Source organism: Danio rerio, chromosome 11 (genome assembly GCF_049306965.1).
Source record: "Danio rerio strain Tuebingen ecotype United States chromosome 11, GRCz12tu, whole genome shotgun sequence".
NCBI lineage: Eukaryota > Metazoa > Chordata > Actinopteri > Cypriniformes > Danionidae > Danio > Danio rerio.
In genome coordinates this window covers 29,942,936-29,955,093 of record NC_133186.1, presented here as the reverse complement: position 1 = coordinate 29,955,093, position 12,158 = coordinate 29,942,936, and the positions used below count along the sequence as shown (strand labels likewise).

At 34.9% G+C, this 12,158-nt stretch overlaps 1 protein-coding gene across 8 annotated transcripts in view; it reads left to right on the top strand.

Annotated features, from left to right (window-relative positions):
* Nucleotides 1–12,158, top strand: part of eif4g3a (eukaryotic translation initiation factor 4 gamma, 3a) — a 91,359-nt gene that overhangs the window by 72,599 nt on the left and 6,602 nt on the right. For all 8 annotated transcript variants that reach the window (XM_073916798.1, XM_689398.10, XM_009306090.5 and 5 more), the window contains exons 21-28: nucleotides 569–707; nucleotides 1,996–2,099; nucleotides 2,566–2,656; nucleotides 4,648–4,768; nucleotides 4,860–5,077; nucleotides 7,503–7,621; nucleotides 9,026–9,198; nucleotides 11,650–11,775. In XM_073916798.1, coding sequence (XP_073772899.1) covers nucleotides 569–707; nucleotides 1,996–2,099; nucleotides 2,566–2,656; nucleotides 4,648–4,768; nucleotides 4,860–5,077; nucleotides 7,503–7,621; nucleotides 9,026–9,198; nucleotides 11,650–11,775 — 1,091 coding nt within the window. The remainder of the gene's footprint in view (nucleotides 1–568; nucleotides 708–1,995; nucleotides 2,100–2,565; nucleotides 2,657–4,647; nucleotides 4,769–4,859; nucleotides 5,078–7,502; nucleotides 7,622–9,025; nucleotides 9,199–11,649; nucleotides 11,776–12,158) is intronic.

Here is a 12,158-nt window from a genome sequence, read left to right as displayed (position 1 = left end):
ATTCAGTGTTTTTTATTAGGAAATACGTCAGAATAATGAAGTCTGAAGGATTGGTTCACACGTAGTGTTTAAATACAGTGTTCACAAGGCCATAACTTTCAACCATGAACTCATATTCACATCTGTTTAACTGCAGCATACTTTAGTTCGGTCTCTCTCCCGCATTCCTCAGATTTCACTTTTTATCTTTTCAAGTGTTCAAAATGTGTGAGAGCGAAGAGACAAAAAAACAGAGGAAGCGATTATACAGACTTTTTTCTCCTAAAAAAAAAAAAATGGAAGCCGGTTTAGTCAGCTTTTTTTTTTAAAAAGTGCTTTAGTAGTTCTACATAATTTGGAGTCGAATTTAATTATTTTCCAAATTGACACTGATAGAAAACTGGTTAACCCTGTTTATGTTTAAGCCACAAGCAGAAAACAGAGTAAAAACAGTATTTCACAAATCTGTCTACCAAATGAATGTGGAAGGTTAGAGCTTTACCACTAAATAATATGAAAATCACTTGTTCACATTAAAACACATATTGATTGAATTGAATTGAATTCTCTGTTTCTGAATGCTGTGCAGCATAACTGGGTTTCTCGGAGAGCTGACCAAGGCCCTAAAACCATCGAGCAGATCCATAAAGAGGCCAAGCTGGAAGAGCAGGAGGAGCAGAGGAAAGTCCACCAGCAGCTTTTGTCTAAAGACATGAAGAGGAGGCCAGGTAAGATCCACCATTACAGCACCACCCAGAGGACAAATCCAGTACCCTGAGATAAGCCATGAAAATCAAAAGCAGATAGCTATGGCAATTAGCTTGTTTTTTGAGGGGACTGATTTAAAGGTTCTGTGAAATCTTAAATTAAAAAAATGTTTTGAAGGATATCTGTTAGTTAGTGTGCTTCAAAATGGTGACAAAATCACACATCACCTCCTATGTAAGTTTCTCATCAAATCTTGACAAATCAAATGCTCTCTAGTATCTGACATGCCCCGCCTCCTCTAAGACACATTTTATTTTAATTTTCATTTGATCTCAACAATTCTCACTGGCAGAGCTGTAAAAATAAAACGAAATGCTGTTGGCTGATTTTTTAAAGGAGCTACTCTGTCTCACCCATTTTACAGTTGAGATTATGTCAAACATCGAATAAGAACGTCACATTTCAAAGAACTTTACAAAACATTTATTGGTTAACAACGGTTAATTGTGGTGTTAGGTCTTTTTCACACAACGGTAGTTTAAAAATATTTCTGATTAATTAAGTGGAATAATTCCTCTAAATGTATGAGAGCTTGTGAATGAGTCTCTAAATAATATGATTAAATAAAAATGAATAAAATAATGAATTTTAAGTTAGCTATTAAAGGCAAGAAGTTGAACATTTGTTATGAAATGCAGATTTATTATAAAATTTGTATTATTTTTATTACTATTATTATTATTCAAAACTAGGAGTGGTATATTAAAATATTATATATAAATATATATTTAAAGAATTATTATTATAGCAATTTATACAAAACAAATTTCATGAGACATCCAGTGATGTTGTTATCTATACAAACCTCTTATAAGTATTGTAATAAAACCTGAAATTTATATGTTTTTATGTTTCAAGAAGGAAAGATTCTTGTGGTCCATGATTATATCATTTATGTAGGCCTCCAGGTTTGAGAAATTCTTTCTGTTGTACACCAAAAATATATATATTTGAGGACATTTAACAACAGCTAATAGCATTAGCTAAAACAGCTATTGACTTCCATAGTATTTTTAATTTCTAATATTGATGTTAGTGGCTGCTGGTTTCTAAAAGTCTACAGAGTATCTTGTTTCGTTGTCAAAAGAAGAAAGAAATTCATAAAGGTTTAGAACCACCCGAGGGGAAGTAAACTGAGGAAAGTGTTAATTTCTTGGATGTATTATACCTAAGCTGTTAATATTGGCCAGTGTTGATTTGTTGTGAGGTGATTTGTGTAACACACTGTTCCTGGGACTGTAATTGCAGATCAGAGAGAACAGCGTTCAATGAGAGAGGAGACTTGGAACACTGTGCCCACTACCAAAAACAGCAGGACTATCGACCCTACAAAGATCCCAAAGATCTCCAAGGTGAAAAGATATATACTGTAGGCCACTGCACAAATATGTCATATTTCACACAAAAAACTTGTCATTTTCTATCTGAACCAGTGGATTTAATCTGATTTGTCAGCACAAAAATAATTGGAATTACACTGCCATCTGCTGATTTTTATCTTAATTGTTATGTTCAGCACAGGATGGCAAGATGAGATTGACTCCACATTTGATTTCAACCATCATTAAAATGTTTTAGCATTCCAGAGTATTCCAAAATACATTATCTAATTTGTTTTATTTGCAACTAGTAGTAGTCGACTTTACATAATCTTTGAATTAATGTAAAACATAACTTAGAAGAATGTAAAACGTAACTTACACTCCAGTTTGTGTGTCTTAACTGTGAGAATTGTTGTCAAGTGTGACAGCTAGTCTAGAAAATGTGGTAGCTAAGAGATGATAATGATTTTTCATACTCTTTGTGATCTCTGAACAGCCGCAAATCGATGAAAAGATTCAGCTGGGTCCGCGAGCTCAGATCAACTGGGTGAAAGGCAGCAGCGGCGGAGCAAAAGCCAGCGACTCTGGTGAGAAACAAACAACAATCACACACAATATTGACCATATTCTGCATTGTGGAAGTAATGTCCTTCCTGTGATTGTTTACAACTTCTGATTTATTTGCTAATGGGAAAAATAACTAGGAATAATAAATTCAAACTACTTTCTATGCAAAACAAATGTGTTAATGACTATACATAAAACCAAAAATCAACATTGAACAGCTGTATTTTATGGCTGAAATGAAAGTGAATGGAAGTTTCTAGCCCACAAGTTTCCAATAGCTGTAGCATATAAAGACTTTGTTTAACCCTTGTCTACTGTTCAAATTGACTAACCTTTTATTATGTTCGGGGCTGTTTTTGCCCCTTTGACTTTCATTATAATGACATTTTTTGATTGCAAAGCCATGACGACATACAATCCTGCATTAAATTTTGGTGCATTTCCCTGTTGGGAAGAGCTAAAAGGTACTTTTACTGTTGATCATCACTTGGCAGCATTACCCTTTAGATAGGCCTATGCAAAAAGGTTTGCCTTTTATATAGAGTTCTGTGGAGTAAAACAGAACATTATAGTGTGTCTGTGCATAAATACACTTACTATGTTTACCATCTTCTGAGAGCTGAGCTGCTAATTTTGATTTTGACAGTCTTATCAAGATAAGTGCGCAAAGGTGTCACACACACACACTCACACACATTAAATACCATATAAAAGCCAGAAACTAAGGGTTTTTTTTGCACTGCAACTGATGACAGATTTTCCCTCTTCCCAAAAATCCAATCAAATTTGACCTCTTCCCAATCAAAATTTAAATAGAAGTAAAAAGTACTTTAAAAACGTAAAAGTAAAGTAAAATGGAAGTCAATGGGGCAAAAACAGCCACTAACATAATGAAAGAGTAGTAAATTTGAGTGTATTGTTGCATTTTGGAATTTTTTTTACGTTTTTTTCCCAAAGTATGTGTCCAAAACAGGATTTGTCAACAAAAATCATTCCACTTGCTGAAACACTGAGAACATTGTGGCTAAATTAAGACTCAAGATCACCACTGAGTGGATGAAAACATCTCCAGCAGCACACAAGGGTTAACTACCAAATTTCATGTACTGTATATCAGGGCACTTATGATGAAAATGTACTTTTGTAAGCTGTTTGGACAGAGCAGTGTGAAAGTGTAGTGTCCACTGTCATACTGGAGTAATATAAACCCAGCAATTCTCTTGTTTAAAATTGCCTAACGTTAAAATAGGACCCAAATCTCAGTGATTTTGAGGCCCACTGCAACATGATGTAAGAGTGTGGTTTTCCCCGCTCGTGGAATTGATTGACAGGCAGGCGCCATGTTTCTATAATGCATCTATACACAAGTCCACAGAAGATTATTTTGCAAATAAACTGGGATTCAAATATTTGTTACAACTCTCTGTGATTATTATATGCTTTATAAGTTTAAAACGTTTTTAAAACAGAGCATGTTTGTGATAAAGACAGTAAAATTGCTATCTAATTCTTAACCTCTGCAATAACTACGGCCACATGGTGTCAGTAAAAGCTAATATGTTTGTGTGACAATCATCGTTACAGAAAGGCTTGAATAAACTCCACCACAAATACATCAAATAAACTTACTTGGTATTTTTTACTTAAGTTGTATTTCAGCTTCATCCGATCTGTCTCTGTAATTGTGTTGTTTATCTGACGTAACGCATAATGAGAAGCAGACACGTATGTGGGAACAGTGGGTGGGGATTAGCAGCTTATTTGCATTTAAAGCCATAGGCTACAAAAACAGCTACAGTTTACTCAGACACTAAAATGGGCAGATTCTGGTGGCTATTATAAATAATCTGATGGTTATTTTGAGCTAAAACTACAGACACATTCTGGAGACACTAAAAGCGTATCTAACATCTGGTAAAAGAGGTAAAATAGATGTCCTTTAAATTGACTGTACATTCACTATAAATTAAATATTGCTTTATGTATTACACATGTGTGCATGCATTTCCAGAGTTGACCCGCTCTGCCGGAAACACTCTGAACCGCTATTCAGCACTGCAGTCATCCACGTCTCAATCCAGTTCAACTCCGGCCCAAACCTCTGAATCTGAGCCCAGACGCTCGCTGGGAAGGTAAACATCATCTGACCGCACACTTAAGCTACACATATAAATTCAGAATTAAAAGAAAAATGTACTTATTTTTTTCTCACTTGTGTGTCAGTCGAGGCAGTATGGGTCGCGAGCGCAGTGAAAAGCCTGTGAGTTTGGGGCCGTCACGACCGGGTCCTTTTGGCAGAGGTAGCAGCGCTAAGGAGCTAATAGATAACATGGTCCCAGAGGAAACACGGAGAGAAGGACAAGACTCACACCACACATCTCGCAAAGCCAGCATCTCAGAGGAGAAATGTGAGATGGAGAACAGCAGATCCGCAGAGTCAGGTGAGGAGGAACATTTTATCAAGAGTGTGGTTTAACCTGTTATTTACGTGTTTTTTCAGAGGAAACTAATCATAAGTGGTCTGTTGTGATGCATTAATATTTGGTGTTGAGATGCATCGCTAATACTTTACAGTAATGCTCTATTTGTTAAAGCAGAGGTGCCAAAGTTGGCCCATTGTAACCTTAGGTTTGGCCCTCCATTCCATTAGAAAAGAGAGGGAGAATGAAGAGGAGCTGGTTGGGGCGAATGACTTTGACAGAGATTTTCGTTTCGAATGTAATGTAACCTTTTGTTTTTTTTTTGTTTGTTTAATTGCGAAGCTACAAAAAAGCCAACTAAAATTAGATGCTTTGTTTAAATGTTGTAAATGTATTTGATTTTTTTAAATGTAAATACTGTCAGATAGAGGACAATGCACAAGACATCACTGAGCAGCTCAACTAGTGTATTCAGCTTTGAACTCCATTGTGTTTTAAATGAGGTTGTTTATATTTTTAATATAAATCCATTATAAAATATTAAATATGATACTGCATCATTAATTAATATGTTTTAAAGTAACATTGCTAGTCATTTTTTAATATTAGCATTTAAATTCGGAAATTACTCATGGCAAATTGAATTTAACACAGTTTGGTTTGTTGGACTTTGACCCACAGCCTTTAATCAAGTTTTGTTTTTGGCCCTTTATAAGAAAAAGTTTGGGCACCCCTGAGTTAAAGGGACAGTTCACCTAAAAAAAAAATAAATAAATAAAAATTTGGTCATCAGTTACTCACCCTTTTACTTGTTTTAAACCTTTTAAGTCTTTTTTTAAAAACACAAACAAAGTTATTTTGAAAAATGCATTTTTTTACCTTCTATGGAGGTCAATGGTTGCAGGTTTCCAGCTTTCTTCAAAATATCTTCTTTTGTGTTTAACAGAAGAAAGAAACTAATAAAGGTTTGGAACCAGTTGAGGGAGAGTACATAACCTTTAATGTTAGTTAATGTGTTTATTAAGAAAATTAAACAACACATTTAAAACTGCATTTGTTCATCTTTGTTTATCGTTAGTTTCTGAAAATTTAAAAATAAAAAAACTGTCTGACATGAGTATTGTGTAACAGAAAATCATGTTAGATGGATTGCAAGCAAGTGTAAATCATGTGAATGGAGGCTACGATTTCATAATTGCAGAGTTTTAGTTCAATTGTGAAGTGACATGGCCAAATTTTTTGGTAAATTTTTTCACAAGATTTCTCATAACAACCACATGATCGGTCAGCAGGCGGGCGAAGAATAGATTGTCATTCGTAGCTCATTAAATGCTTTTCACCACTGAGCATTCATACTATGAAGCAATTGAGTCTTGCATTTCTGACTGCCTCTGAAAGGGGTCAAATTGGGCAAGTTTAAAATAAAAATGATAACATGATAAAATTGTAAGTGTCCTCCACTGGTGTTCAGATTGATGTAAATGCATCTTAAAGCGATAGTTCTGCCAAAATGAGAATTTATTTCTCAGAATTCAACTTGCCTGAGTTGCTTTCTTCGGTTAAAAACAATGGAAAACATACTGAAGCAGGTTGTCTGCGGGGTCTTGAAAAGTATTAAAAGTTAATAAATAAATTATGAAAAAATTAAGGCCTTTAAAAGGTATTAAAAAGTCCTCATCGCTTTTTACTTGGTCTTAAATTTTGTTCAAGCGTTGTCCACAGTGTTTGACTCCAAAAAAAAGCATAAATATATTTATTTTCCTCCTAATATTAACAACGGCGTGTTCGATCCACGCGATTGGTTCGGGCAGGGGCACGTCCAGCCAAGCTCCTCCGTCCGGGTGATGTCAAGTAATTTGCGAAAATGCAGGAAGGTAAAAAGTCGCTCTCCACATGTAGCGAAGCCATAGAGCAAAACAGACAGCAGAATGGGAAAATGTAAGTTTGCATCTTCTGGTTGGAGAAAGACGAGTTTAAACAGCGGCTGAAGCCTGTCACTGAAAACTACCACGTCATTTATTCCTTTAAGCTTTGTTTTTTCCGAGCGTATCTGAGTTCTGTTGCATGGTTGTGCTACATTGATTTATTTAACCACAACTGTTTATTAGGTGAAAGGTTTGATACTGATTGGAACTTGTAGTAGCGATGAGGTCTTAATTACCTTTAGGATTCAGGCGTATATCCTGTAAAGAATGTTGGGAAAAAAGCAGCCATTTAATTCCATAGTATATTTTGTACCTACTATGGATGTAGGTTGCACCTCCCCAACTTTCTTCTAAATATCTTTTTTTTTTTTTGTTGTTCAAAAAAAATTCATAAAAGTTTAGATCACTTGAGTTTAAGTAAATGTTGAGGGAATGTTTGGGTAAATGATGCTGACTTTTCCAAGTGTGCATTAACGTTTGTAAATATATATTGTAAATACTGAGCTTCTGCTTTATTGCAGTGAAATCAGAGACGCTGCTGGTCAGCGGTGTTTCAGAGAAGCCTGTCCTGTCTGAAGAGGAGATCGAGCGGAAGTCCAAAGCTATCATTGATGAATTTCTGCACATTAACGACTACAAGGTACAATGACCTGTATAAACAAGAACAAAAGCCGCTCGACATTGACAATTAAAAACAAATGGTTGTATATAATATTGTTCAAATGCTTCTGTTTAAAATCAGTACATTTTATATTGCAAGGATGTATTTAATTGATCAGAAAAATACATTAAATACATAAACTTTATAAAAAATATATTTAAAAAAAATGTTTGATGGAACTTACTCTTCATCAACTAATCTTAGAGGAAAAACAAATTCCACAAAAATGTAAAGTTGAGCAATTGTTTTAATACTAATAATAAAGATAAATGCTTCTTGAGCACAAACGAATCATATTAGATGGATTTCTGAAGTATTGTGTGATTTAAGTTAAAAAATTTAAGTTAGAAACTAAAAGAATGATTATTAAATTCATTCATTAAAAAGAAAAGAGATGAGCCATAATAATCTTGTTTTTGCTGTAGTTTTGATTAAATAAATCTATCCTTAATGGCAAGCATGAGATACTTTAGGTAAATTATATTATAGTAATAATAATTCCTAAAAATACATTTATATATCACTTTCCCGGACACTCAAATCGATTTACACATTTGGGGAATCTCATCCACCACCTGTGTGCAGCATCCATCTGGATGATGCAACAGCAACCATGTTGTGCCAGACCACACACCAGCTGATTGGTGGAGAGGAGACGGAGTGATGAATCCAATTATGATATGGGCATGATTAGGAGGCCATGATGGACAGAGGCCAGTGGACAAATTTGGCCAGGATGCCGGGGTTAAACCCCAACTCTTTTTCGAAGGACATCCTGGGATATTTAACGACCAGAGAGAGTCAGGTCCTCGAATTAACGTCTCATCCAAAAGACGGCGCTCACTGAGCAGTATAGAGTCCCCATCAATATACTGGGGTGTTGGGACCCACACAGACCGCAGGTTGAGCACCCCCTGCTGGTCTCGCTAACAACACTTCGAGCAGCCAACATAGCTTTCTCATGTAGTCTCCCATCCAGGAACTAATGGGGTGCAGCCCTGCTTAGCTTCAGTGGGCGACCATATGATAGTTGTAGGGAGCTAGCTGCTGGCAAAATAAAAATCTTACCAAACCCAAACCTTTAACATGAATAACATACTTTCCATTGTTTGACTTTTATGGTAGTAAATAAAATTAACTTAAGAAAAAAACATACTAAAAACAAAATAAAGAATCACCAGCGATTACTCCACACTTGTTTAGCAACCCTATCATTCATTGTAATACTGTCTATGTTTGTGTCGTCCATCATTGGGCTTTTCATTATAATATTTGCTTCAGTGTGTGTAAAGTAACTTGTATTATCTCCTGTATGATTGATTGTCTATTGTACTGTACTGTGCTGTACTTTAAGCAGTGGTAATGTGCTTTTCATCCTTGCAGGAGGCAGTGCAGTGTGTGCTGGAGATAGAGCAGCCCTCTATGCTGTGTGTGTTTGTGCGCATGGGTCTGGAGAGCACACTAGAGCGCAGTCAGAAAGCCAGAGAGCACATGGGACTGCTCTACTATCAGCTTATACAAAAGGGCATCTTACCCCATTCTCAACTCTACAAAGGGTGAGTGCACACGCTTTATTGAAGTTTATTGTAGTTAAGGTAAAAAATAACCTTTACTCACCGTTCTTTTTTTTTGTTGGACACAAAAGAAGATATTTGGAAGAATGTTGCAAACCAAAAGCCATTCACATCTATAGTAGAAAATAAAAATACTACAGTTGACATCAACCCCTTTCACACATACAGACTTTACTGAAAAATTACCGGCAACTGTCCGGAAAGGGAACATCAATTGGTCCATTGTCAATTGGTCCATTTTGAAAATACCAGAAAATTTTTTGGAAAAAGCACGTTCACGTCTAAAACGTGCTGATGTTGGATGTCTTCTACAGCCAAACAGACACACTTACATCCGTGCTGTTTATTAAAGTAAACACCTTTGAATTTTTCTCCAGAAACATTTAGCTGCTGCTTGTTAGTCAAGTAACGTTTCTATGTTCCTTCTTAGTGCAAACTGTGGAAAAGATGATCAATAAAATCACGTGAAGAAGCACCCGATCAGTCAGATTTGAGTAACCCACAAACACTGGTAGTCTTTCGTTTTAAGAAGTATGTCACAAGCTGCAGGACACTCCCAAATGTATATCTCGAGATGCAAAGTGTTCCTTCATATAATCAGCATTTGTAATGTAGTCAAATGTGTAAACAAAGCTGTTTTCAGCTATGGTTAGCGCCTCTGCCTTCGGATGGTAATATTTTGGTCCGTCTCTGGGACAAAAGCGGGTACATGAGTGCTAAAGTTTTTTAAAACAAAAGTGAATCCATCAACAAGCAACTCTCTTTACTATTACAAATGCAAGCGCAGCTGTTTAGAGCTCATTTCTGGTTAATAATATAAGAATTGTCACACAATTGCCTGTGTGAACAGCACATATTTGAATATACTGGTAAAGTCGTTGCGGAACTTTTCTGGATATTTACCGGTATCACTGTGTGAGGGACTATTGGCAACATTCTTCAAAATATCTTCCCTTGTGCTCAACAAAAGAAAGGATCAGCTAGTGGAGGGTGGTGAATAATTTCTGGCATTTATGAAGACATATCATGTTTTTGTAAATGATTTGATGTAAATTACTGTACATTTGGAGTACACTTTTCCTTTAATATTTAATATCTACTTGTTAAATTGAGATGTATAGAGTACAGTTTCTACTTATTTGACTTGAACTGATTATAAACACTTTTTTAGTCATAGTACATACAGTGAAAGTCAGAATTATTCGCCCTCCTTTGAATTTTTTTTTCTTTTTCAAATATTACCCAAATGATGTTCAACAGAGCAAGGACATTTTACAGTATTTCTTATAATTTTTTTTCTTTTGGAGAAAGTCTTAATTGTTTCATTTCGGCTAGAAAAAAACAGTTTTTATTCTTTTTAACCATTTTAATGTCAATATTATTAGCGCTTTTAAGCAACATTTATTTTGATTGTCTACAAAACAAACCATCTCTATACAATGATTTGCCTAATTAACCTAGTTAAGCCTTTAAATTGTACTTTAAACTACTAGTATCTTGAAAAAAATCTAGTCAAATATTATTTACTGTCATCATGGCAGAGATAAAATAAATCAGTTATTAGAAATAAGTTGTTAAAACTATTTATAATATCTTATTACCAACAGAAATTGGGGAACAAATATACAGGAAGGGTAATAATTCTGACTTCAACCGAATTAAAGTGTGTATTTTAGAAAACAATATTGTGTTCACTACAATCTCTGGTCTTGCTGCACACCAGACACTAATATTTCAGAAGTTTATAAAAGATATTGCAGTATTACAGCACGCTTTGAGCATGTACAGTGCTCAGCATATATGAGTACACCGCATTTTGAAAATGAATATTTTCTCTATTTCTCAGTGAATATAGACAATGTATTTTGGTGCATTTAAACAAAACAGATTTATTAAACATATATATTTATAAAAAATAATATCTTAGTCACCAAACATATTTAGAATTGACAGACAATACAATTAAATTCAAGCAAAATATTGCAAAAAAAAAAAATTACAAACTACAAAATTTCAACTAAATGTTTCAAATTCTTTCCTTCTCTTGATTTTTCCTCTCTTTTAAATTTGTATTTAATATTTTTCTATAACATATACTTTTGGGTGTACTAGTTAATCGACCGTTATCAAAAGTTATTTTGTTAGATAAGCTCTAGATTTGGCTTCAGAACTGGCTAATCTAATGTACAGTAAATGCACAAATATAATATTGTATAGCTTCCTATTAAAATATGAATTCAAAAGATAGATTTGTGAGGGGTGTAATTATATAAGCTGAGAACTGTATTAGTACTGTTTGCATTTGGCCAAGTGTTTGGACCCAGAAACTGTGACATGTCAGATTTAGCAAGCAGATAGTTAGCATGCTGTTTTATCAGTATTTTCATACTATGATGTTAAAATGTGTTTTGTCTTCGTCTCATTGGTCTACAGGTTTTCAGAGATGTTGGAGCAGGCTGATGACATGGCCATAGACATTCCCTTCATTTGGCTTTATCTGGCTGAGCTGCTCAGTCCTCTGTTGAAAGAGGGAGGAATCAACATGAGAGAGCTGTTCAGGTATGGAGGACATCAAATATTAAACCTATGAGATCTGTATTGAGGTTATTTTGTGTAATCTGTGATAGAACGGAAAGGACATTTCACTTCTAGAACCCGATTACCTTCTTTGGAGGAAAGTTCTATGAGGTGGAATGTCCTTTTAGAGGACAATTTATGAAATGCATGTGTACTGCTAAAGCTCCAGTACAAGGATATTTTATTTCATTTTTATGTCCTGTTCTTCCCCAATAACATTCTTAAATGAGTAGTTTTACAAATTATTGATGAAATTCATCTAAAGACAGTATGGACTACATTCGAAGCAGATTGTACCGTCAAAATGTTAAGTCAACAATGGAGTTGTATATTGTGATTTGAGACTTGATATTCTCTAAAAGCTG